Genomic DNA, 26,989 nt, shown 5'->3' on the forward strand with positions numbered 1-26,989 from the left:
TTCGATAATCCGCTAATATATGTGTTGGCCTCCAACAAATCCCACCCACACCCTGAGCTCGTTCAATCTCAAGCGTAACCACCACTACCCAACCGGCAACCGCCTCCATAGTCGCGCTGACCGAGAGAGACACAAGGTGCACGTTTAAACTGAGTCTCGCCTTCTTCTTCTTCTTCTTCCCCCACCAACGCCAAGAAAAGCCAGCAACCAGTCAACCACACCATGCACGAAGCACACGCCAAACACGTACACCACCACCTCCGCCATGTCAAGCTCTCCGAACGATCTTCCAACCATATATAACCCAGCCATCGCCCGATTCCCCTTCGAAATCCATCTTTCCCCGCCGCCCCTGCGGCCTTGCCTCCTCGCAGCTGCTCGGAGAAGAAGAAAATCAATTCAAGATCAGAGTGAGCCGGAAATCGTATCAGGAGATGTCGCGGTACGTGGAGATGCTGGACATGGGGGTGCGCGTCGCGGCGAGGTTCCAGTCCCACTGCCCGCACACGGCGCGCATGTACTACAAGCCGCCGCAGACCACGGCGGATCACAGCGGCCGCGGGGACGGCGGCGCTGCAGCAGGCAAGCAGGTGGCGGCCGGCTTCAGGTTCGAGGCGGTGACGTCGTCGTCCGCCGGCGCCATGGCGGTGGCGGCGGCGGCGGCATGGGAGGACCGCGGCTTCCGCGCCACCGCGCCGTCGGGGTTCGACTTCGAGTTTGACACCGCGCAGGCCGTCGTCGTCTACGACCACGTCGCCGTCGTGTGAGGAGGAGTTTCGATCGATCGTATATATAGTAGCTTTGGCCGGAGAGGATTTGATTTTCTCCCGGAAACAATTTTGACACAAAGGGATTGAATTTGATTATGTAAATGTAATGTACCTATGTACACTCTGTTTTATTGTTATTTTTGAGATTTGATAGCTGAAATTAATGGAAGAAACATTGGTTGATGCTTCTCCGATTTTGACGTATACAACTACTGTCTCATACTTACCAGCATATTTGCGTTGGCATCTACGATTGTACTGGATTTTTCACATTTTGGTCCTTTTGAAAAACTTATTTTGCAAATAGACCCCTAGAAAAACTTATCCCAAAAATGGTCCTTTTTGGGGCACCAGAGTGGCTGGCGCCGTCGTTCAACAGGACGACGCCAGCCTCTTTGGCGCCGTTCCCCTGCCGACGTGGCGGGGCGATGCTGAGGTGGCTAGGGGGAGTGCGCCAGAGTGGCTGGCGCCCCCCTCCCCCCCCGAAATTTTTTATTTTTGTTTTATTTGTTTGATATTTTTTTCACGCTTAGGGATACACAAGAACCAACCATAGAAAAATTAAACTCAAATGGACGTAATATGTGACATGTAGAATTTTTCCTCTCCTCTCCTCTCTCTCTGAACTAGTGCAGAGGAGAGAGATGTGCAACTTTTTTATTTTTATTTTATTTTTTTGATATTTTTTTCACACTTAGGAACTCATAGGAACCAACCATGTAAAAAATAAACTCAAACGGACGAAACATGTGGCATGTGGAATTTTCCAAAGCTCCACCGAAAAACTTCTCTCCTCGAAAACACAATCTTGCAAGCGGAATTTGGAGGTTTTAATATCGCCGAACCCGGCAAAGCTGGGGAGAATTGAATGTAGCTTTTTCTGTAGATGTCCGTGCATATATTATTTGCCTGATTCCGAGTCCGTATGAGAAAGTTACGCCTATTTTAATAGATGACATATTTTGTCCGTTTCGGTAGAGTTTTGAAAAATTCTACATGTCACATATTTTGTCCGTTTGAGTTTATTTTTTATACGGTTGGTTCCTATGTTCTCCTAAGTGTGAAAAAAATATCAAAAAAATGAAATAAAAATAAAAAAATTACATCTCTATGTACTGTTTAACTTATATATGTCATTTCATGTGGTTATATTTTGAATTAGATTAAGTAATTTCATATAGTGGTAGAGTGCATTATGTTTAACATGCTGATCAAAGAGTTTTACTAAAGGAGTTATGGTCTAATTTTAGTGAAGGTGCTAGATATTTTCAGACTTAGCTAAGTGGTAGTTCGAGTTTAAATTTTTTTTTGTGGTTGGTTGTATTGTGATCCTGAGTGTGAAAAAACATCTGAAAAAATAAAATAAAAATGACACCGTTGCAACTCTATACAGAGAAACAGGAATGGAGGCGGCGGCGCCAGCCACGCTGGCGCCCTCCTCCTGCCACGTCGGTTCGCGTGCGCCACGGTGGCAGAAGGACGGAGCCAGAGAGGCTGGCGCCGTCCTGTTGGATGACGGCGCCAGCCACTCTAGCGCCCCAAAAAGGACCATTTCTGGGATAAGTTTTTTCAGGGGTCTATTTGCGAAATAAGTTTTTCAAAAGGACCAAAATGTGAAAAATCCAGTACGATTGTATAGAAATGACGTGGATTTTGATAAATCTCAAAAAATAATCTTATATGAAGATACTCCCTCTGTTCAGGAGAAAGCCAGTCGTTTTAAGGTTGGCCGAATAAATTAACCGGAAGTAAAATTTACCATATTGCTCCTATTTAGTGGTTACATTTGTCACTTCATATTGTAAGAAAAAAAAGGTTGGCCGGATAAATTAACCGAAAGTAAAATTTACCATATTGTCCCTATTTAGTGGTTGCATTTGTCACTTCATATTGTAAGAAAAAATACAGAAATATTTTCTACACCTAAGTGCCATGGCACCTAGGTGTATGCATATAATTTAAACAGTTGTATAAAAAATTCATAAAATTTGATAAGATAGTCCATGATAATATAGGACAGTATGCAAACATGCAAGTCTAAATTCGATCGATATATGAAGAAAAAAAATAACAAATTTTATCTGCACTGTACGGGTACTATTCACTGTCTGATTTTATTTGAGTCGCATGCAAATGATAGGTGCTATGGCACCTAGGTGTAGAAAATCCTTGTCCCTAGTACTTGTACTGCTATCTATTGCATGGTACATGCATGGTACTAGTAGTGGCACTGTTGCACAAGGAAAGAGTAATTATTACTAGGTAGAATCAGGAGGGTTAGAATGATTCGATGGAATAGACTAGATGCTAAGTTAAGTGGGCAGATGCTAGAGCGACAAATTTTACGGGACATTTCTTCAACAGCAGAATGACTGGCTTTTTGGGACAGAGATAGTACTTTTCAGGGTAACGCACTAGCTCCGATTATGCGCATAGCTCTAAAATCTGTATATAAAAAAATTTGGATGGTGTTCACTAAATACCCGGCTAAAAAACTCATAGGAGGTTAGAATGAAAAATAGGATTTTTGCAGACGATCGATTTTAGCCCTTACATGACAAGGATACGTCATCTCCCTCTCCTTTTCTCTGCTCCGTCCCCAGCGTTAAGTCCTTTACTCCTCTCCCTCTCCTAACTTCAATTCATCATTCCTCTGTCACACATTTCCTCTCCCCTACCACCTCTCCTCCGTATTTTCACCCTTCTTCTCTCCCCCATCACCTCTCTCACCCAGCGGCTAGCGACGAGAGCGGCCGACGTGCGCCTCAGCTCCTTGTCTACCAGCCGGTGGCCTTGCGATGATCGGATCTGGTAAAGGCTCCATAGGCTCCTCCTCCTTCATTGCTAGCATCCTCGCGACGTGATCTCCCTCAGCTCCACCTCCTCCACTGCCAGTAGCTTCGCAACAACTGAGATAGTAGCCTCGCGACGGCCAGATATTGGGGAGCCTCTGTCGGCTCCTCCTCCTCCACCATCGGCATCCTGTAACTTCCTCTCCCTCAGCTCCACCTCCACTATCGGCAACCTCTCAACGTCCTCTCCCTCAGCTCCTCCTCCACCGCAGACAGCACATGTTTCAAAAACTTTTGTGAAATATGTAAAATTATATGCTGACATAAAAATATATTTAACAATGAATCAAATGATAGGAAAAGAATTAATAATTACTTAAATTTTTTGAATAAGACGAACGGTCAAACATATGCTAAAAAGTCAACGGCGTCAAACATTTCGAAACGGAGGGAGTATTTTATAACAAAAACAATACTCCATGGAATTTCTTGATTAATTCACGATCAGACACCATTATTAAAAGCGTTGAGCTTAGAATTGCAGTCAGTTAAACCAAAAAAGAGGAAAATCCAAGGAAACAAATGGGACCACCTATACATTTGTTGATAAATTTTCTCCTAAAAATTTGACAGATGTAATTATAGTGCAATCGTAATGTAATTACACTGTAACTTATATGTAATTACACTGTAATTTGCATGTAACTATAGTGTAACTTGTATGTAAGTTTCACATAATTTTGAATCGTTAGATCTATTACAAGATTTGTTCTGGTGAGGAAGAAAAAAAAAATCACAGCACACATATATGTGAAAGGATTTGTTCCCACGATCTCCATTTTACTGGAACAACATGTTACGGAGAGATTTTTGAAAGTTACATTATACTTACAGTGTAATAACATGCAAGTTACAGTGTAATTACACAACGATTGTACTGTAATTACATCTGTCGATAAATATATAGAAAAATTGAAAATAATAAGGGCTTATTCGTTTCAAAGGAATTGCAAAGGAAAAGCATAGGAATAGGAATAGGTTTTAAACTACCATTCGTTTCATAGGAATGCACCATAGAAAAACTATAGGAAAGTTTTCCATTCCTCCATTTTTAAAGGAAAAGCATAGGAAAAAATAATCCACTCCAACCTAATGTTTGCATTTCTTTGGTTGGCTTGCTCAACAACATAGAAAAAATTCCTGTGTTTCTCAATCCATAGGTTTGCACATGTATTCCTATAGTATTCCTACGTTTTTCCTATTTCTACGTTTTGAAAATCCTGTGAACCGAATGAGCCCTTAACCAATAGTACTATTACTGCACCTGCATGTCCATTCAAAACTCTATTAGTGAAAGCTTTGTATCTACAATAATTCATTCCAACACAACACAAACGCTCGTTCCGCGCATGCGCAAGCGCAACCACCGCTACCCAACCGCCTCCATAGCCTCGTTCTGAGTTCTGGCCGAGGCGCAACACAAAGGGGCGCGTTTAAACTGAGTCTCTTCTTCTTCTTCTTCTTCTTCTTCTCCCACACCCACGCCAAGAAAAGCCAGGAACCACACCATGCACAAAACCCACGACGAACACACCCCACCGCCTCCGCCAACTCAAGCTCTCCGATCGATCGATCTTCCAACCATATATATAACCCAGCCGCCGCCCGCTTCCTCGATCGATCCCAGCGCTCGGAGCAAAAAAAAGAACGGAATTGCTTAGATCAAGAGCGAGCTGAACAGAGCCGCGTTTGCTTGCTTGCTTTGGAAGGAAATCATATCGATCGATCAGGAGATGTCGTCGCGGTACGTGGAGATGCTGGACATGGGGGTGCGCGTCGCGGCGAGGTTCCACTCCCACTGCCCGCACACGGCGCGCATGTACTACAAGCCGCCGCAGACCACGGCGGATCACGGCGGCGCTGCAGCAGGCAAGCAGGTGGTGGCGGCCGGCTTCAGGTTCGAGGCGGTGTCGTCGTCGTCCGCCGGCGCCATGGCGGCGGCGGCGGCATGGGGGGACCGCGGCTTCCGCGCCACCGCGCCGTCGGGGTTCGACTTCGAGTTTGACACCGCGCAGGCCGTCGTCGTCTACGACGACGTCGCCGCCGTGTGAGGAGGAGTTTCGATCGATCGTATGTATAGTAGCTTCTGCTCGGAGAGGATTTGATTTTGTCCGGGAACAATTTTGACACAGAGGGGATTGAATTTGATTCTGTGAAGTGTATATATGTACACTCCATTCTTTTATTCATTTTTGAGATTTGATAGCTGAAATCAATGAATGAAACATGGGCTGAGATGCTTCTCCGATTTTTATGTATATAACTACTGTTTCATACCAGCAAATTCGAAATTGTCTTTAGAATGAACTAGAAAGGTAGCCCGCGCATTGCGCGGGCATGTATTTTATACTGCGTTTGAAAAACTTATATAAACGAAATATCAACCGGATAAAACTACCATGTTTTAGAAGTACTATTTCTCCATAATTTTTCTCATCGGCATTTCTTAGATAATTTATTCAAACTTTTTGTTACCTTTTAAAACATATAATATTTAATTCATTCGTATAAACAATTATCTATGGTCCATATAAAAACCTGCCATGTTTCAAAAGTATCTATTTAATTTGTTTAGAAAACAATCTACAAATTAAACGTAAATTAAAAGTACAATGTTTTGTCTTGTTTAATTAAATGTTTAGTGGTATTTTTCAACAAATCCTAAAGAACTATTGTTGTTAGTAAATAAAACTATTTGTACCATCAAGTTAGTTCTGTTTTTACTGTTTTTAGTTGGTTCAAATTCACGCAAGTTGTTACATACTTACATATAAATTAACAAACACATATCATATATCATAGATCCTCGCTTCCTTGTAATATTTATGATCTATATCTATAAGAAAATATAGTCAATATGGGTCCAAAAAATTAAATTTAATAGTAGCAAATATGTAAGCATTAATATGCATAGGATAGATGCAAGGCCATTAATATGTAAGCATTTAAAAATTATTATAAAAATGAAACATGTAATGGTTGGTCCAATTTTAGTGCAAAGTACAAACTTATTTTATTTTTCTCCAAATAGTTCAATTTAGTGCCTATTGATATGTTATTTTTTTAGTTTTATTTTATACCAGCTCAAAATATAGGGGTTATGGATCTTTAAATTATTGGTTTAGTTATGAATAGAGCAATAGTTAGATTAGAAATTATATGTGCAACTTAAAAAATATGCATGTTGGTCCTTATTTTATCAAAATTTCTGATTTCCGATTTTTCTAAATTTTAAGATGCAACACATGATGGCTTAAGATTCTAAAATTATATCTATTGGTTAAAAATAATGGATCCACCTATTAAATGAAACTTATGAGTAGATATCTTTTCTTACAGTTTCTAAGGTTTTGTTTTTAATTATGATGTACATGTGATGTACGTCTTAAGTGCGCTACAAAGGATATACAATGATTTGAGGTGATATATTACTTATTTAATTTTTCATAATGCTTTGTTTCTTCTATTTGGTTATGATGCATAAAGGATAGGTCTGCAAGCTCAGGTGGTGTTTATTTTTATACAGTGAAATATGAGTAATATAGATCTTAAATTATTTATTTAATTATGAATACATTAACAATTCAAATAAACTTTTAAAAATCATATATGACGTAAGAATCATAATTATTTAGCTTTTGTAATTATTGATTATTTTTGTATTATGTTGTTAATTAGTTAAAAATTATAAGACGGAAGAGTTGAGCGAGAGAAAAGAAGAAGAGAAAGTACGCACACATATAATTATGTTTTATACATTTTATAGTGTTTATTTACATGTTATAGTTAGCTATAAATTTAGTCATAAATAAATTGAAAGATATGAGCGGATTAAAAATTAGTGGTATAGGCCGTGTTTAGTTCTTTGGCCAAAACTTTTTTGAAGTATACGGGCACACATTTGAAGTATTAAACGTAGACTAATAAAAAACAAATTATAGATTCCGCATGTAAACTGCGGGACGAATTTATTAAGCGTAATTAATCTGCCATTAGCAAATGTTTACTGTAGCATCACATTCTCAAACCATCACATTCTCAAACCAGGCTCGAAAGATTCGTCTCGCAATTTACATGCAAACTGTACAATTAGTTTTTTCATCCATATTTAATGCTCTATACATGTGTCCAAATATTTGATGTAACATTTTTGGCTAAAAATTTTTGGGATCTAAACATACCCATAATTTAGATGTTATAGCTGCTGAATTGTTTAACAGAAAAAAATATTTTCTAACTAATAAAGTATGATAATAGGAGAAGAAATATGTGTAAAAATATGAAGAAATTGAGAGAAGAAGAGGTGAAAGTAACGTACGTACGTATTATCCTTAAAACAAACGTGCATACATAATACGTACAGGCCGGCTTAAGGTGGAAAAAAAAAAGGTTCTTACATACATATCTATAACTAATATAAATATTCGTATTTTTCCGGTCATCACATCGTCCGCCAGGGGATTTTTCGTCCCTCCCCCACCCCCAAAAAATCCCAGTCGGATAAAAAAAAATTCCCGATTGTTCCCAAACTTTTTGCCCCCAATTCTCAAACTATATGAATCACAAAATCACTCAATTACAATCCCAAATCAAAACCATCAATCTCGACAAAATCAACATCCCAAATCAAAAATAAAATCCAAACCCTAACCCTAGCTGCCTACCGGAGCCGCCCTCCTCGTGGTCGCCGTCGTCGCCGCCATTGTCGCTGTCGTCCGTCGTCGTCGTCGATATCGCCGCCTTCCGCCGCGACCGGCTCTCGAGCCCACCGCCGCTCCCAGCCACGTCGCCACACCGGGGAGGGGGAGCAGCAGCCGCCGAGCCCACATGCGGTCGGCGTCGACGCCACCACCGCCGTCAGATCCACCGCGGGAGGGAGGCGAGAGGGGTTGAAGGGAGCCGCCGCCGCCGGATCCGTCCTCGGCCGCCACCACCACGGCCGGATCCACCCACGGTCGCCGCCGACGCCGGATCCGTCGCACGAGGGAGGCGAGAAAGAGGGGGTTGAGGCGCCGCTGTGGAGGGCGAGGGGGAGGGGGAGCGGCCCCGCTTTGGAGGGGGAGGGGAGAGGCGCCGCTGTGGAGGGAGAGGGGGAGGAGGAGCGGTGCCGCCGGGGGGGTAGAGGAGCGGCGGAGGGAGAGAGGCGGCGCCACTGAGAGAGAGGGAGGGGGTGGGGAATGTTTTTAGGGTTAGGGTTTGATCTTTCAACTTTTATATATAGGGCGCGATCAATCAGTACCATCCATCAGATCGAACCGCTCAGCTTCTCCCTCGTCGGGCCTTCCCAGGCCGCCCACACTATTGGGCCGCTTGTCACAGAATAAGTTTACTTAATGTCCCTAAAGTTGTCCCGAATTTGTTCTACTCCGCACGGAATAAGTTCACTTGAGGTCCCTTAAATTGAACTTTTTTTATTTCATTAGGAATAGATTTTCTTAAAGAGCTCATATCATGTAAAACTAAATCCTAATCATCTAATATTTTTATATTTAATATAATTTTAGTTTACTCGTTGCAACGCACTGGTATTTTTTCTATAATCTATAACTAATATAAATATTCATATTTTTCCTTTCGTCACATCTATTTTCGTCCCGTTCGTCCACGTGCTCAATTCGATTCGGTTAGCAATAGCCATGGAAAAAAAATTGCAAAAAAAAAAACGGCGGCCGTCGACGCCACCACCGCCTCCGGAGGGAGCGCCGCTGTTGGATCCGCCCGCGGTGGCCGCCACCGTTAATGGATCCACCCTCGGACGAAGCCGATGCCGCTGTCGACGCTGACGGGGAGAGGGAGAGGGACGGCCGTCGCCGCCGTCTTCGCCGCACCCCGCCGTCGCTGCGCCGTGTCGGCGAGATGGGAAGGAGAGCCACCGCCGCCACTGCCGCTAGCGTGGTGAAGGGCGCCGCCGCCGCTCGCCGTGGGAGAAGCCGCGGCCGCTAGTATGGGGAAAGGGCGCCGCCGCCGCCACGACAGCTAGCGTGGGGGAAGAGCGCCGGTGGTGGGAGAGGCGGTCGGCTGGGGGGAGAGGGAGAGGCGGGAGATGGGGAGAGGTAGCAGCGCCGCCGGAGGGGAGGGGAGGGGAAGCGGCGCCGGTGGGGAGAGGGGGAGGGCGAGAGGCGGCGTCGGGAGTGGGGGAGGCGGCCGACTCGGCTTGGGGGGGAGGGGGAGAGTTAGGGTTACGGTTAGGGTTTTCATAAGGTCGTGGGCCGACTGGCAACGGACGGAAATAAGTCTATTTTAGGTCCCTCGGGCCGAAGAAAAAGAGAAGAAGTTCATTTTTAGTAATTTATTTTTTTTCAGAAGCATTACAAATATAGTTATTATGTGTTTATTTTGAAGCAAACCTAAAAGGAAGTATTTTTCTTTCTTTTTCTAATTAAATAATTGTTAAATGATGTTTGCATTATTAAAATTAGCAATTTAGCTCTGAAAATTCCAATAAAATTTCAAAGAGCGCAACTAATCATGGAGAATTTAATAAAATTAAATTTAACCATATCATTTTATTTCTCACACTTGATTTACTTGTAAATTTATTTAATTATACACATACCTACTTAAAAATACCAAATATTTCAGCGAATCTGTATTTTAATTAATTGCATATTTTTCTGATCTGTACGTTTCTCGGTGCAACGGACGGACACTTTTGCTAAACTAAACAACACTTTTGGTCAATATACACACTCCGTAATCACCCGGTGCAACGCACGGGTACTTTTGCTAGTAGTAATATAAGTACATGCCCAAGGTGGACCTGGTCTGGGGTTAGGCAATTTTTCTTTTGATAAATCTAATGGTGGTAAATAATGGGTACACCTAATTTAATGAAAATCAATTGCTAGGGAATTTTTAGAAATTTCTCTAATTTATTATAGTGCCACGTAGCGACTTAGGAACGTTTATAGGATGACACGTGGTGAATTAGGAGCGTTTGTAAGAAGTTTAATGGACTTTTAGTATATAATAGATAGATATTTACTTGTTCTCTAAGCTGTTATGAGAAAAGATCGAGCTCTGGGTAATGGAAGTGATCAAGAAGGCCCTAAATTTAACATTAGTAATGATTTCTCCCAACTTGAACCAAACAATAATTACTTTTACTAATTATTCATCACACATGATTTCACAACGTGACTTCATCTAGGGATGAAAACGGTCGGAAATGGTCGGAAACGGTACATTATTTTATTATTTTTTCGAAAACGAACGGAAACGGTCGGGAAATTTCCATATTTATAAATTCATCTATTTAGTGTCAACTTCAATGCTACGCTGACAGAAATTAAAAAAAACTAAATTTTCAAAACGGTAACATCGGTAAAAATATTATTATTATATTAGTTTTGCGGAAACGGTATCGGTACAGTCGGGAAATTTTCATACCGTTTTCACCCCGTCTCTTCATCGCATCAGTTTTGCAGCAATGAATCAATGACCAAAGGCCGTCCTATATCCAGATTTCCTGTTCAGTTGTTTCGGTTCAATTAGTCTTTGCGTCCGGCCACCCACACTCTTTAGCTGTGGGCGTGTTAAAGATGAAATGCACTACGTATCATTGATTGACTTGGTGTACATGGTATGTGTGGCATTACTTAAAAAACAATTTTTGCGAACATTTCCCCTTTTGTTTTTCCTAGACTAGTTGGGTTAAAAAAAATATTGTATGTAAAAAGATTTAGATAATGTCTATTCTCTCCGTTTTAGGTTATAAGACGTTTTGACTTTGGTTAAAGTTAAACTACTCTAAGTTTGCCTAACTCTGTAGAAAAAAGTAGTAATATTTACAACACCAGTATAAGTTTCATTAAATGTATAATTGAATAAATTTTCATAATATATTGTCTTTGGTTAAAAATATTACTATTTTTTCTATAAAATTAGTCAAACTTAGAATAGTTTGACTTTGTCCAAAGTCAAAACGTCTTATAACCTAAAACGGAGGGAGTAGTAAAGATCGTTTGTGAAAATTCATAAGAAATCTACATGCGAAGAAGGGATTTTTGCCGGCGGTAGATTTTGGCCTGCACAAGATAAGGAGACGTCATATCCCTCTCCTTTTGTCTCCTCCCTCCCAACGTCAAGTCCTCTACTCATCTCCCTCTCTTCACTTCCTCACTCATCTCTCACCATCTCCTCTCCCCCACCACCTCTCGTCCGCATTTTCACCTCCCCTCTCCCCCAACACCTCTCTCACCCCAACGGCTAGCGACGGGAGCGGCCGGACACGCTCCTCGGCGTTGACAAGCCGGACTTGACGCACTTGGTGTTGGGGGGTGATCGCCTTGAGGATGGAGTAGTCGCGTATCTCGAACACGTGGTGCCCGCTCGACCTTACAGCGACGGCTGCCGAGCCGGAGCCGGAGCCCTCACCGGCGTAGCGACTGGTGGTGGCGGACGATGACGACGACGGCGACAATCACGACCACGCCGTGGCGTTCGGTCTAGCGGATGAGGAGTAGGCGCCCATGTACGTAACGTTCTCAAAGTGGGGAACGATCAGGGTTTTAAAATTCGAAATTACTATTTCTGTCGGAGGCTTTGAAATTTCGGAAATTTTGAATTTTTTTGGCCGTAATTATTTGAAATTTGAAATGAATTTGAATAAAATTTGACCAAATTCATAAAAAATTGCAAAAAAAAGCAAAAATTTCGGGCGAGATATAAACTTGCCGGTGGGGGGCGAAATAACCGAAATTTCGGAAATTTCGAAACGAAATTCCAAACTCTGGGAACGGTCGATCAGTACAACTAGTTTTGTAGTAGAAAATCTTTCTCGCTGATGATATCTCGGCAAGTTAAGGATTTACTATTGTACTATTCAAGGTTCTCATGGCCGGCAGGATTAATTAGCAAGATTCCGTCTAGGTTTGTGGCCTCTCGAATCACCGATGATCGTTTCAGGTAGGCAGTTGGGAATGCAATGGGATGGACCGCGCCCGCGCCCGGAGAGAACTCGATGGGATTTGATGAGCTGGTCCAAGTGATGGGCTTTCGGCCCACAGTGCAGGCCGTCGTGTTTGGCACGAGAACAGTTGAGCCTTCAAGTTTCGGAGTACCAATTTTGGCCCTGATTGAAAAGTTTAAGATTACAAGGGTCTGTTTAGCACAGCTCCACCTCCACCTCCACCTCTCCTATAACTCAAGTAAGCCAAAGAGTTTTAGCTTTACCTAGAATGGGAGTAGAGCTGGGTGAAACGTTCTCACAAAATAAACTAGAGATGTGAAATTGTGGTTAGGCTGCTTCAGAACTCCACTCCAGACCCAACTCCTGGAGTTCAATTTAGGACTTGGAGCTCTGACAAACAAAATATGTTGGTTGATAGTTAGCTTCTGAGAATCTAAAAAAACATTGATTTCTAACTTCTGGCTTTTAGTTTATATTCTAGATTCTATAACTACATACTCTCATAATTCAAAATCTGGATGACAACCTGGACTCTTTGGGGGAGCTAGAGATTATGTAAGAAACTGCAGCTGTTAGGAATTCCAACAAACGTAGTCTTGAACTGTTTGGGGGACTTGAAGATTCTGCGGAAAGTTGCAGCTGCTAGAAGCTCTCCCAAATAGGCCCTCTAACTCCCTTCAAATATAGGTCCGATCTGATTCATATTTCTCGATCCCCAAATATTAAAACTGGTGTAAAATAACTTTCTCGGTGGTTTTCACTGATGTGGCTTGTTGACCTAGTCCAACCGGCTAAGTCAGCATGTGGGACCCAAATGTCATCCTCTCTCTCTCCTTCCCTTCTTCCTCCTCTCTTTCTCCCCCTTATCTCTCTCTCTCCCCTTTCTCTTTCCAATTCGGGCCTTCCTCCCTGCTCGGCTCATCATGTTTCTCTTCTCCACACTGGTGGTGGTGGTGGCGACTGGCAAGTCACGAGGGGCGAGGGGGTAGCGGCGGCTCGTGACGAGCACTCCCCCTCCCCCGCTCTCTCTATCTCTCTCCCAACCCAGGGCAGGCATGTCCCTGGGGCTTTGCGGCCAGCACGCCTGCATAGGACCCCCAATTTTCAGGGCCTCCTTGGCCCAAAACTCCAACACTATATATGTATATAGATGTAGCCCAATAAGTAATTTGGTAGCCCAATTAACCATGAAAATCTGTTATTTGTTTCTTCTTTTGTTTACGTTGTTCCGCCTTCGATCGCGGCATCGCACAGAAAACGAAATGACGCCTCGCCTCTCTCTCTCTCTGTTCGCATTTGGCACACTACCGCGGTGTCATCGCTAAGTCCTAACGCCATGTCGTCGTCGCCGCCTGGAGGATAGAACTGAGAAACTGACGCCTGTCGCCTGTGACCCATCATCGGTGGGCCTACCTGCCTCTGCCTGCCTACTCCCTCCGTCCCAAAAAAAAACAAACCCAGGTTTCCGTGTCCAACGTTTGACCGTCCGTCTTATTTGAAAAAATTATAAAAAAATTAAAAAGATAAGTCACGCATAAAGTATTAATCATGTTTTGTCATCTAACAACAATGAAAATACTAATTATAAAAAAATTTCATATAAGACGGACAGTCAAACGTTGGCACGAAACCTAGGGTTTGCCTTTTTTTTGGGACGGAGGGAGTAAGTCCTTGCCGGCTGCAGCGCCTGACGGCCTGAGTGCCGACGCCCCTGTCCCCTATGCCTAGTCGGCTACTGGCTGGTCGCCTACTCTAATCAGCAATCTGGTAATGTAATCCTCTAATCCCTATTCTCTAATTTTAGTGTATCATGTATAGATTATTATGCTTTTAGGTTCATCTACTGTATACATTAAATCAATTTTTGTCTTTACATAGTTACATCCTGTATTTTAATTTTGAAGACATGTCTTGAACAAATCGGAATAGGAAATATGACTCCGACTATGAAAAGCGTAATAAGAAAAAAAAAAGAATAGAAGATCTAACTCAATCTCAGAGAGGGGCTATGTTTAGGTATATTACAAAAGAATCACAAGGTCCATCCGGTGATCAGACACTTGATAGTGATGTTGCCAATGAACCTAATGATGGTGAAACAGAGATAGAAACCACTGCTGACGATGTTCTTAGTGAGAGCACACATGAACAAGTGGAAAATCATGGTGATGGTGATAATGTTGATGACAGTAGTGTCCATGTCGATTTGGACAGTTCAGACACTGCTTTTCAGCCTGAAATTTTTGATCCAAGGTATTGGGATTCTCTTGATGCTAAACAACTTGACATTCTTGCTCAATTAGGTCCTAAAAGGGACTTATCAATTCAGAAAGGTCCTAAAGATAGATTGTTTAGGAGATCTGCATTATTATACACCAGAATCCTATCAAACAGAGAGAAGTATGATAGAGATTGGCTTGTTTATTCCAAGGAACTTGATAGAGTATTTTGTTTCTGTTGCAAATTATTTACAAAAGGAAGAGAGCATCGCTATCAAAGGTCAGTTAGCAAATGAGGGGTTCAATGACTGGTCACATTTGAGTTCTAGACTTAGAGAACATGAAACAAGTCCAAATCATGTTTCAAATATGACCAATTGGTATGAATTGTGTAATAGATTGCAGAAGGATCAAACTATTGATAAAGCTGCACAACGACAACTTGAGAAAGAAAAGGATCATTGGAGAAAGGTTTTGTTCAGAATTCTTGTAATTGTAAAATTCCTAGCTAAGCATAATTTAGCATTCCGTGGTTCTAAGAGCAAACTATATGAAGATAGCAATGGAAATTTCTTGGGCATGGTAGAAATGTTGGCTGAGTTTGACCCGGTTATTCAAGAACATATTCGGCGTATTACAAATGAGGAAACTCATGTTCATTATCTCGGACCTAGGATTCAAAATGAGTTGATACATTTGCTTGCTTGTGATGTTAAGGTTGAAATTATGAAGAAAATAAAGAGCCAAAATATTTCTCGGTCATACTAGATTGTACTCCACATGCAAGCCACCGAGAACAAATGTCTTTAATTATAAGATATGTTGATTTATCTTAAGGTAATGTTTCCATTGAGGAATCCTTCCTAGGTTTTTTGAATATAAATGATACAACTGGGCAAGGAATTTTTGATGTGCTAGAGAAATAACTAAAGGATCTTGATCTAGATATTGATGATATGAGAGGACAAGGCTATGACAATGGGTCAAATATGAAAGGAAAACATCAAGGGGTACAAAAGAATCTTTTGGATATAAATCCTAGAGCTTTCTATTCTTCTTGCTGTTGCCATAGCCTCAACTTGGCACTCTGTGATATGTCAAAGACTCGTGGTAAGGCTAAAGACCTTTTTGCAATCATACAACGGATCTATACTACTTTTGCTAATTCTACTAAGAAATGGCATATTCTAAAAGATAATATGACAGGATTGATTCTCAAGTCAGTGTCAACTACTCGGTGGGAGAGTCGTGTTGAAAGTGTAAAAGCTATTAGATTTCAATGTGCAAAGATATGTGAGGCTCTACTCCAAGTGTCTGAAAGTGATAATGAACCATTAACTAGTAGTGAAGCTAAAGGTTTGGCAAATAATGAACTTGGAGAGTATGAATTTTTGGTGACGATAGTTATTTGGTATGAAGTTTTATATGCAGTTAATTTAGTAAGTAAGAGCTTGCAAGGAAAGGATATGCTTATTGATGTTGCAGTTGAGAAAGTGCAGGGGCTAATTTCTTTCTTCAAAGGTTATAGACAAACTGGCTTCTTAAATGCATTGAAGATGTCTAAAGAAATTGCACTTGAATATTGGTACAACATTTCATAAAAAGCGTGAAATTAAAAGAAAGAGACATTTTGATGAGAACCGAGGTGAAGAAAGTGTTGCCTCACAAACTGCAGAGGATTCATTTAGAATCAACTATTTTATTCATGTTGTTGATCAAGCTATTTCCTCTCTCACCAAGAGATTTGAACAATATCAAGGTTATCAAAAGATTTTTGGCTTCTTGTTTACTTCTGACACATTGCTATCAAAGGATAGCAATGACTTGAAATCTTCCTGTGATCATCTCGAGGCTGCACTTAAAAAGGATGGAAAATTTGATATTGATGCTACTGAATTGCATGTCGAGTTGATTTTTCTCCAAAGTTTCATTCCCAAAGAAAAGTTGGGCCCTGGTGAAATTTTGAAGTTTTTGAAGCGGCATGATTGTTTTCCCAATGCAACTATTGTATATAGAATTTTATTGACCATTCCTGTGACTATTGCATCGGCAGAATGGAGTTTTTCTAAATTGAAGCTATCGAAGTCATACTTGCGATCTACAATGTCACAAGAAAGACTTAATGGTTTGGCTATCATAGCACTTGAGGGTGGTATGCTGGGGAGAATCAATATGAAGCTATCATTGAAGATTTTATTTCAAGAAACACTAAAAGAATGTCGCTTTTCAAGTGAATATTATGCACAGGTATATTATTTTAGACCATTTTACATTGCTATGAAATATATTATGGAGTATAAATTATTGTCATATTATATCATCAATTAAGTTTTTATCCTTCTTTCTTCTTTATGACTTCGCACATGGCCCCCAAATTTGACGGGACGGCCCTAACCGAGGGTGTAGCAGAATCGGGGACGACAGTTAGCGGCTTGGACGGCAGGGATGCAGCCTCGAAGTGGAGCGACCAAGGAGGAAAAGGTGAACGTGTCCCCGCCAGCCTTGAGGTGGATGACACTAGCCTTCCTAGATGGAGAGGCGGAGACAAGGCGGCAGTGACCTTGGTCTCCTCCTCACTGAGGCTCACGACAACAGGCTCTAGCACCGCCTGCTTTTACATCCCCCTCCCTGCCCGTTAGCCGTTGCCTTCTCCTCAACCTCCCTCCACCCAAGCATCGCGCTGGCCATTACTGGTGCCGCCAAAGCCAGAAGTAGGGGTGGGCAGAAAAAGACCGAACCGAAATGACTGAGACCGAGACCGAAAAATTCGGTCAACACTTTCTACTAACCGAATTTAGTTCGAGCAATTCGGTTTTAGGGCTCAGTTAACCGAATTGACCGAAAAAACCGAAATATAGCATTGGCCCATTAGGCCCAATACCTCCTCAGCAAAACCAACCTTATCCACCCACAACCTTATCCAACCAACCACCACCAGTATCCTCCTCCATCCATCGAGCCCTCCCCATCCCCATCCCCTCCTCCCCCGTGCTGGTGACGCCGACGGCGACGGTGGAGCTCCCGCAGTCTGTCACCTCTGCGCAGCTGCCCTGTGCGTCGTCGCCGCCTCCGGGGCCCGCCGTGTGCGCCGCCTGGCCCGCCTCCGCCCTCCGCCGCCTCCGCCTCCAGCACCGGCGCCGGTGCCGCCTCCGCCTCCGCCTCGGCGTCGCCTCCGTCTCTACTCTCCAGCGGCTGTGAAAAAAATTGGTCAGATCAAGACCGAGACCGAATTTATTGGTCCTGAGATTTTTTTGGATGAAATTCGGTCCTGAGTTTCCAAAGACCGAACTAACCGAATAACGAAAGACCGAGACCGAATTTTTTGGTCTGACCGAACGCCCACCCCTAGCCAGAAAACAAGGGATTGAGAGAGAGAGAGGGGTGGAGGAGAGAAAGGGGGATGGCATGTGGGCCCCATATGATGACTCAATCGATTAGACTAAGTTAGCCAGTCACTTCAATGAAAACCACCCTCAAAATCATTGAGGAGATTGTTTTATACCTATTTTAATGGTGGGGAGTCAAGATATGATTGAGTGACATGAATCAGATTGAACATATATTTAAGGAGTTGAAGTGGACTTACTCCCCAAGTTTCTTATGGTTGATGCAACAGCCGAGTCACTGGCCCAACAAGATTAGGGAAAAGGGATCACAAGAATACATTCTGATTTCTCAATTCCTCATCTTGTGACCATTAGTCCATTACACGTTACAGCTCTCATCGCCCCAATGAACCAACCATGCCTTTAGAAGAGAATCACTAGATTTCTTATCGGAAGTGATCCATCATTCCCGAACACCAATTGATTGTTATTTTTCAGGAGGAGAACAAGTATATATCCCTTGTTCTAGAAAACATTCAGAAGAAGCATGCCTCGTATCTTGGCAAAGGTGTTCGTCACCATGAAATTAATTAACAAACTAATTACCCAGGAACGAAGAACTTGCTTGAGAAACTTCCACATGGAACACAGGAACAGAGCTAGCCATTAATTAATTAACTAATTAATTGCATTGCGCTATACTAATTATACTTTTGGCTTGTTCAATGATCGTGCATGCTACGATAGGGACTGCTTCTACAGTACATGTCAACAAGCTGCTTTGCAATCATTCAACGCTTGCCTCTGCAGCTGGAATCTACCACTGCTACAATCAAAGTTGCTGTGTGTTGCAGCTCTGAAATAATCTGAATACATGTGCAGTCAATGCATCAACCAACTCCAAGACAAATAATGATACATGGGATCATGCACTTCCACTGCACTCTAATAATTCTCGGTATATATTGTTAATTAATTCGATCAAGATTCGCATGTACACCCTGTTTCGTTTTGTTCAACCAATAACCAGGTTTTCAAGGCGGTATACTTCAGCAGTGTGCACGTTCGTTAGTTTTGATATGATTCGTGTAGAAACTGAATGCATGTGGAGAGAAGCTAGCTACGTTGACAGGTCACTTCACCGATCAGTGATCTGGATCGAGAATTAGATATTACTACGTGGATTGTGACGGTTAAAATGATACTCTTAAACCAATGGAGATAGTAAATACTCCATCCGTCTAAAAAAATATAAACAATAGGTTAAAAGACTATAGTGTCTATCATAAAATTGAAAAAAAATGATAAGAGAGATAATACGAGGAAGAAGTGTACATTAGGCTAAAACTACGGTTTTTTTCTCCTAACAGAGGGAGTATCTATTTCTTCACCTATCCATCGTGTCAACCAATTACCACTATTTTTCTTTTATAGTTTTTTCACATAATTTCATTCTTAAACAATCATAATTTTTTACTGTACTTTCTTAATTTCCCTAAAAACCATCCTAGGACAAAGGGTTACTTAGATACCATGCAAAATTGAATTAAAAAACTTCGCCCAACGTAATACATTAAAATTCAACGTTGACGTTTTGAAGAAGGTAGATCTGGTCAGGGGCTTTGTTTCCTCTGTACTCCTACCCCCTAATAATTAGTTAATTACTAAGTCGGTTAAGTACCACTTTTGAAAGACAAGACGCAAAGTATCCGTGGTTGAGAGTTGAGACTTAGGATGAACAAAAATGACAAGTGGCTCTATGGCATGCGAGATTCTGGGCTGGTAGTAGTACTAAATATAAACCCCAGATGGGCTAATTTAACCCAGTCGGCAGCAACTGTGAAAACAAGTTTTCCACGAACTTACAGTTAGTAATTCATCTCCATGAAGTAGTAAATGCATTATATTCCAGTGATATATACTTAAATACCATCTCTGTCCTATATTAAGTGCAGTTTTAGCACTCAAAATTTTTCTCCTACAGTGTACATTTGTGGCATTGAATTGTTAAAAAAAAAACCTACATTGAGATCAAAATGTGAAAGAGCATCATAAAAAAACTAAACATGACGATACTGAGACGCAATATTTGTTAACGAGGTTTTAGTTGAAGCCAACATCCCCACATCCTCGAAGCATTGATTATGGAAGCTCCTCTCTTGATATAGGCCGTTGACCAATCGACGAAGTGTCATGATCCTCGACCGGCTAGGCCGTTGACCAATCGTACCCGCACATATGCTACCGTCACCACACATTTATAACATGTGTGTGTATGTTTTAAAAGAGAGCAAGAATAGTGTTTGACTCTAATTTTATTAAACACATACTATCTCTATCGTAAAATATAATAATTTTTAGTTACGAAAATAGAGAAATAATTATGTTTGGGAAAGAGGGAGTATTATAACTCCAATTTATAAGTTGTAGTATATATATTTGACAAAAACTTTACTAGGAATCAACAAGGTGGGCCCCAATTCATATGGGATGGAGGTAGCACGTCCCAAAACTAGTTAAAAAAAAACTTTAGACGTAGCAAATAAGTCCTCACAAACAAAATATGAGATGAAATTACATTTATCATCCGGCCAGAACTCAGTAAGAGATTCACACCGGGCTCTATTAGCTAGAGTATGGCTAACATTATTTTGATTTCGTTGAATCTTCGCGATGATCACTTCCCTATTCCCTGAAAACAATTCTCCAATGCCCGTGACGATGAATGCGAGCTCAGAGCGTCCTTGCACCGCAGACTCTACGAGGTTCTTCGCCACCAAGCACGATAATCTAACCGGTGCCAATGCCAATGCTCTTCATCCTACCTCAGTTTCGGTGGTCTTTTCTTCCTGTTTGTATTACTCCCTCCATCCTAAAATATAAGGGCACCCGTAATGGTTATCTATAGGCTATCTACAAGAGATCCATGTCAGCATATTTTCCTTCTTAGAAGAGATTAAATGAAGAGAGAGAGCAAAGATATCTACTAACCTGGAGATAGTCTATAAAGAAAAACGAGGCAATGGATTAGAGAGCTATAGATACCCATGTAGACATACTATTGAGGTGGTTTACTATTAATCTAGTCTATTGTTGAGATGTACATATTTTATAGAGAGCACCTTATTTTACCATTGTGGGTGCCCTAAGGCACAACTACTCCTAATACAAAGACCAAGAAAGAATTTAATCACCTCCTTGATTGAATCATATCTATATATTCAAGCAACGTGATTGAAATAATTAATGGTACATGAATTAAAACAAACCAAATTTAAAGAACCAAGAGATGATAATTAATGTATGCATGCATGCACGCACGCCTTATATTATGAGACAGAAAAAAGTGGTTGTGCCTTATATTTTGGGATGGAGGGAGTAGCTCTGTCAACCTCTGCTCGCTCCTGTAGATAATAACTAATTGCCTTCGGAGTTAATGTTGTTATCAATCTAGTTTTTCATTTTAATGAAGCCATTTAACCCTACCCCTGTAAGCATCTTTGAAGACTTGGACCGGGCCGGCAAATCCTTGAGGATATGTCACCTACCACTAAAAGCACAATGTCATTAAATCTTGGAAAATTCGCTCCCATAAGAAGTCAAACCTAGGACCTCAGGTACTACTGAGCCTCTTGTAACCACTAGGCTACATGCCCTTTCACAACGTGATTTTTGATCATTCGTCTTATTAAAAAGATTATATAAATATCATCTATTTGTTATGGTTTTTTATTATGAAAGAAACTATAGTCTTAACTTATACTTTTAAATATTTACACTAAATATTTAACTAATATAATAATTAAATGTTACGTGAAAAGTTAACAGCGACGTGATACGTTAAGAGCAGGTACAATAGCAGGCTATAAGCCAGCTATAAGCATACTTTAAAGATATAAAGGAAGAGAGAAGAGAGAGAAGAGCAGCGGGCTACAGATTTGTAGCCAGCTGCAGCATGGACTACAAGACGTGATTTGTAGCCAGCTGCAGCATGGACTACAAGACGTAATATAAGTATGATAAGTGAAACCAGATATTAATAGTATAGTAAGCATCTATTATATGAATTGGCTATTACGTTGTCTAGATGACTTAAAGTTAGTAGTGGACTATACTATTAAACTTTTCTATAAGCCGAATACCCGCGTCAACTCAAAATGAGTACGTGAGCTGACCCACACCCACCACTCCATCAGGCAGGCACCAGGCACCAGCCAGCGCCACCTACCCACCGCCGCCGCACGCGCACGGGCTTCCTCACGTTTGACCGCCGCCGGCCGACGTGAGGCCCACCTCGTGTCACGTTACTTCCGCCCCGTGGGCCCGGCCCAGCCCGGCCCGTCTCCACCGCTCGCTCGCACGCGCCTGCCTGACCCTGCCTGCCTGGCTCGTCTCCCGAGGAGGCTCTGAGGCAAAGTCAACCAGAGGGGTGGTTGCTCACGAATTCTCTCTCATTTTTCCGGCCAATTAATTCTTTTATTCTTTTCCGGAGATTCACGAATTGTTTTATTTTCTTTTCTACTCAGCTGGATGGGAGTGTTGGCACTGTGACGAATGCTTTTTTTTTTTTGGTCGAGAAAGGGATTAATGATATTTGGACGGACGACATATGTCCACGGTTGATTGGAGGAGCCCTAGCTGGCTCCTTCCGTTTCGGAAAATAATTAAAGCTCTTAACCATAATTCTTTTTCAAGAAAAACTTTCGGTACTCATCCGATTTTTTTTCGCAATTTTTAGCGTCTCCTTTTTTTTTCACATATCACTAGGACGTGTGATAGATGTTGGGCTTGTTGGCTTGAGCTAAATTGCAACTAGTTATGAATGTGGCTGGATGCAGTACAATATTATCTTTACAAATTTTACTGCATTTGTTGTAGATGCTTTGGCTGTACAGCCGTAGCTATATCCATCGAACACACCCATTATGTAAGAGCTAAGATGTGGTTTTACACTTCTCTTATACTAGCGTAGATTTTCTATTATTAAATCATATGTTCTAGAGAATATTGACGTACCATATAAATATAGGCTAACCCTTTATAAATTTTCCGTTAGAATTATATAGATGGCATAACTATACGGAGCAAACAATATCATCAAACGCGAGCGACTTCCCCATGGTCAACAAATTTAAATTCATAGACGTCCCCATACTGAAGGCGTTGGCGATGAAGCTAACCCAAGCTACACTATCGTATAGGGTAAACCAGAATCGTAATACTACACAGTACTATCACATTCAAAAAATTTGGTCGAGCGAAAATTTATAGCCACGACCACTTTATAAAATGTAAATATAAAACTAACGCTAAAAATATTCACTAGCCAACACATGCAGACTAAAACCGAAACACCTGTAACATAGCTAAACAAGGAAGCTAATAAATCTCTTATCAACAAGGAAATGATAAACCCTTTAGAAAAAACCAAGGATATGATAATGATAAACAATTTAGTAGTACTAACTTTTTGCCTTTTCAAGCAACAAAGGGAGATCAAAATCTTGAGATTTGTGTGGGTCCTCCCAAAAGAGAAGAAAAGAAAATAAAGCCGCTCCTCTCCTCCTCCGTCCCAACGGAGACCAGTATAAATAACGCACCATTGGAGGAGGAGATCTCTCCCTCTCATCATCATCATCATCCTCCTCCTCCCTATCCCCTTCTCCCCTCTCTCTCTCTCTCCACCCCGCGCGGCGGCCGCTTCCGATCCCTCTCCGACCGACCAAGCGCCGCCTCCAAGGTATCTCCCTCTCCTGATCCTCCTCCGTGCTTGGTGGTGGTGGTGGTGATGGTGTTCATCCTCTGTTTGTTGTTAGGGGGGAAGAAAATCCAATCCATAAATCCTGGGTTTTTCTTCTTGTTGTTTTTTTCTCCTCGGGACGGGTCCATCCTTCCGGGGGGCGATTAGAGGTTTGTTTCCGGTAGATTTTGTTCAGAGGATTGGAGCTCAAGTGCTGAAACCCACATGCATGCATGCCTGCCTGCTATTGTGTTGTCTGAATACGAAATATGCGGGGGGTCTCTAGCTTGCCTTGCCCCGCGCTGTTAGGAGTAGTTGAGATGGTGTTTCCGGATGAGCTCTGCACTTGCTGCTACTGTTACTTGTTACTCTTAGGAGTAGTTGAGATGGTCTGCTTGTAATATTTCCATCAGAGATCATGGTGGCAAGAAGATTATTGGTTGCTCCATGCTTGAACAGGCTGATATTGCCCTGTATAATCTTTCTGCTGTGTTTTGGGAGTTTGTCTTGTCAAAAAGGCAGTGCTCAAATGGTTGGTTGGAACGGCTACCATGATGTGGGGAACGATAGAAATGGGCTTAAAAATTTCATCCATGAGTGTGCTGTCATTTTTCTTTTTTCACCGAGAGAGAGAAGGAAGCATTGCTTTTCAGATAGTAACATCTTCTTGTCTTATTTTTGGTAGTGAGGGTTCATGTTCTTCTCCATATGCTAACTGTTGGAATGAGCTGGATCTACAGGAATATTTAACTTATAAAGATTAGGGACTGAGTGCATGTGACCATTATTGGCCGTTGACGTGCTGGATTTTTTTTTTTTTGTTCATCATTAGTTTCAAAGATTCCTCTCCCCGAGTAGCTATTGGTTATGCCTTTGTGTTCTCTTTCCATGAATTATGTGTGACATGTGAGAAAAGAATCAGTGATTCACTCTTTCAGAAATTGGATGGACGTGTAGAATTAATAAGGCGGCTTGTCATGTTCCCTTTATCATTCTCTCTGTCAAAAAAAAAACGGTGCTACTGATCTTTCGATTGACGTGTCCTTGTCTGAATTTTACGCTTTTTTTTCTCATGTGGTCCATGAAAAAAAAATTATTTTGGTGCTAAACTTAGCTATCAATGTTTTGGCCAACTCACTAAATTTCTTGCATATATATATCCTCTTTTGCATATTGATTCAGATTCCTTCTTTGACAGAATGGGGAGCTCGGAGAAGAACGGAACTGCTTACGGCGAGTACACCTATGCTGAACTGGAGAGGGAGCAGTACTGGCCGTCTGAGAAGCTGAGGATATCGATCACCGGAGCTGGTGGTTTCATTGGATCCCACATTGCTCGCCGTCTGAAGAGCGAGGGGCATTACATCATTGCCTCCGACTGGAAGAAGAATGAGCACATGACTGAGGACATGTTCTGCCATGAGTTCCACCTTGTTGACCTTAGGGTCATGGACAACTGCCTCAAGGTCACCAACGGCGTCGACCATGTGTTCAACCTTGCCGCTGATATGGGTGGTATGGGGTTCATTCAGTCCAACCACTCTGTGATCATGTACAACAACACCATGATCAGTTTCAACATGCTCGAGGCTGCACGTATCAATGGTGTGAAGAGGTCCGGCTCTCTCTTTTTTTTTTTTACATATTTTTACTGTTATATCTCAGCTTAGCCTGAGCTTGTTTTATCCATATCAATTCATTTGTTACAACTAATGGTCCTACAGGTTCTTCTATGCCTCAAGTGCATGCATTTACCCTGAATTCAAGCAGCTTGAAACTAACGTTAGCCTGAAGGAATCTGATGCCTGGCCTGCTGAGGTTTGTCCATCAAAATAATTTTAGGCTTTAGTGTTATGTTTTAGTAAAACCAGAAGTTGATTTCCTACTGTTTTAACTACTGTCCAGCCTCAAGATGCCTATGGTTTGGAGAAGCTTGCAACTGAGGAGCTCTGCAAGCACTACACCAAGGACTTTGGCATTGAGTGCCGTGTTGGCCGCTTCCACAACATATATGGCCCCTTTGGAACATGGAAAGGTAGAAGTTTAACCAATTCTCCAAGTTATTGAACTGTACTTGTACTGGGGCATCCTTAACTCAATTTGTCAATGGATAGGTGGCCGTGAGAAGGCACCAGCTGCATTCTGCAGGAAGGCTCAGACTTCCACTGACAGGTTTGAGATGTGGGGTGATGGCCTCCAGACCCGGTCCTTCACATTCATAGATGAGTGTGTTGAGGGTGTTCTGAGGTATGCAGCTACTTGTCACATTATTATCTAGATAGAACACTAAACCACACCTGATTAGATGAGAAGCTGGTGTAATACGATACAAACAATTTCTAGGTTGACAAAGTCGGACTTCCGTGAGCCAGTGAACATTGGAAGCGATGAAATGGTAAGCATGAACGAGATGGCTGAAATCATTCTCAGCTTCGAGGATAGGGAGCTGCCCATCCACCACATCCCTGGACCCGAGGGTGTCCGTGGCCGTAACTCCGACAACACCCTCATCAAGGAGAAGCTTGGCTGGGCACCCACAATGAAGCTCAAGGTATCTATCCCTGTTCTGCTAAATCTTCTCACATACTACACCAATCATGCAATGCCTGTAAAAATTCTCACCGTCAGATCAATGACAAGATTAGAATAGACAATACCTAATATCGACAAATGACGATGAACAGGACGGGCTGAGGTTCACCTACTTCTGGATCAAGGAGCAGATCGAGAAGGAGAAGACCCAGGGCGTCGACATCGCGGGTTACGGCTCATCCAAGGTGGTGTCCACCCAGGCCCCGGTTCAGCTGGGCTCCCTCCGTGCTGCCGATGGCAAGGAGTAATTTCAAAGCTGCTACACCATGGAGATCAATCAGCTCCTCTCAGCTTGATCGTGGCCATACCTTACTTCGCTACAGATAGCTCACAGAAATGAATTCTTCTTGGAAATCTTGCAACCTTTCAGAACAACAACAGCCGTTCTTCCTGTCGTTATAACTCATATGCAGTACACCGGTTTCTTGTGTTTAAAAAGCTATACTCGAGATTTCTTCCTCTCTTTTTTTTTCGCGTCGTGTTGGAAATTCTTCGTATGGATTACATTTTGTCATATGAACAATGAAACAATGGGAATGCTCTGCATTACCTTTATGAATAGATGATGTGTTCTTCCTA

At 41.9% G+C, this 26,989-nt stretch overlaps 4 protein-coding genes across 4 annotated transcripts; all 4 read left to right on the forward strand.

Annotated features, from left to right (window-relative positions):
- Nucleotides 1–364: 364 nt before the first annotated feature.
- LOC127785636 (uncharacterized) lies at nt 365–844 on the forward strand. The gene has a single exon (XM_052313037.1). The coding sequence runs from the start codon at nt 435–437 to the stop codon at nt 765–767; it is 333 nt and encodes a 110-aa protein (XP_052168997.1). The 5' UTR covers nt 365–434; the 3' UTR covers nt 768–844.
- A 4,396-nt stretch (nt 845–5,240) lies between these two features.
- LOC127785668 (uncharacterized) lies at nt 5,241–5,673 on the forward strand. The gene has a single exon (XM_052313062.1). It carries the CDS (start codon nt 5,356–5,358, stop codon nt 5,671–5,673), a length of 318 nt encoding a protein of 105 aa, XP_052169022.1. The 5' UTR covers nt 5,241–5,355.
- An 8,868-nt stretch (nt 5,674–14,541) lies between these two features.
- LOC127785862 (uncharacterized) lies at nt 14,542–15,520 on the forward strand. The gene is made up of 2 exons (XM_052313224.1): nt 14,542–15,032; nt 15,151–15,520. The coding sequence occupies exons 1-2, from the start codon at nt 14,542–14,544 to the stop codon at nt 15,518–15,520; spliced, it is 861 nt and encodes a 286-aa protein (XP_052169184.1).
- An 8,156-nt stretch (nt 15,521–23,676) lies between these two features.
- LOC127753356 (GDP-mannose 3,5-epimerase 1) lies at nt 23,677–26,989 on the forward strand. Its single transcript, XM_052278833.1, has 7 exons — nt 23,677–23,818; nt 25,017–25,433; nt 25,543–25,636; nt 25,724–25,853; nt 25,933–26,065; nt 26,162–26,369; nt 26,503–26,989. Exons 2-7 carry the CDS (start codon nt 25,018–25,020, stop codon nt 26,656–26,658), a joined length of 1,137 nt encoding a protein of 378 aa, XP_052134793.1. The 5' UTR covers nt 23,677–23,818; nt 25,017; the 3' UTR covers nt 26,659–26,989.

Source organism: Oryza glaberrima, chromosome 10 (genome assembly GCF_000147395.1).
Source record: "Oryza glaberrima chromosome 10, OglaRS2, whole genome shotgun sequence".
Lineage (NCBI taxonomy): Eukaryota > Viridiplantae > Streptophyta > Magnoliopsida > Poales > Poaceae > Oryza > Oryza glaberrima.

Coding starts and splice junctions, on each gene's coding strand:
- LOC127785636 (XM_052313037.1), top strand. CDS start 435: ATGTCGCGGTACGTGGAGATGCTGGACATGGGGGTGCGCGTCGCGGCG.
- LOC127785668 (XM_052313062.1), top strand. CDS start 5,356: ATGTCGTCGCGGTACGTGGAGATGCTGGACATGGGGGTGCGCGTCGCG.
- LOC127785862 (XM_052313224.1), top strand. CDS start 14,542: ATGTTTAGGTATATTACAAAAGAATCACAAGGTCCATCCGGTGATCAG. Junction 15,033..15,150: donor AGAGAGCATCGCTATCAAAG/GTCAGTTAGCAA, acceptor ATTGTGTAATAG/ATTGCAGAAGGATCAAACTA.
- LOC127753356 (XM_052278833.1), top strand. CDS start 25,018: ATGGGGAGCTCGGAGAAGAACGGAACTGCTTACGGCGAGTACACCTAT. Junction 25,637..25,723: donor CTGATGCCTGGCCTGCTGAG/GTTTGTCCATCA, acceptor ACTACTGTCCAG/CCTCAAGATGCCTATGGTTT. Junction 25,854..25,932: donor CCCCTTTGGAACATGGAAAG/GTAGAAGTTTAA, acceptor GTCAATGGATAG/GTGGCCGTGAGAAGGCACCA.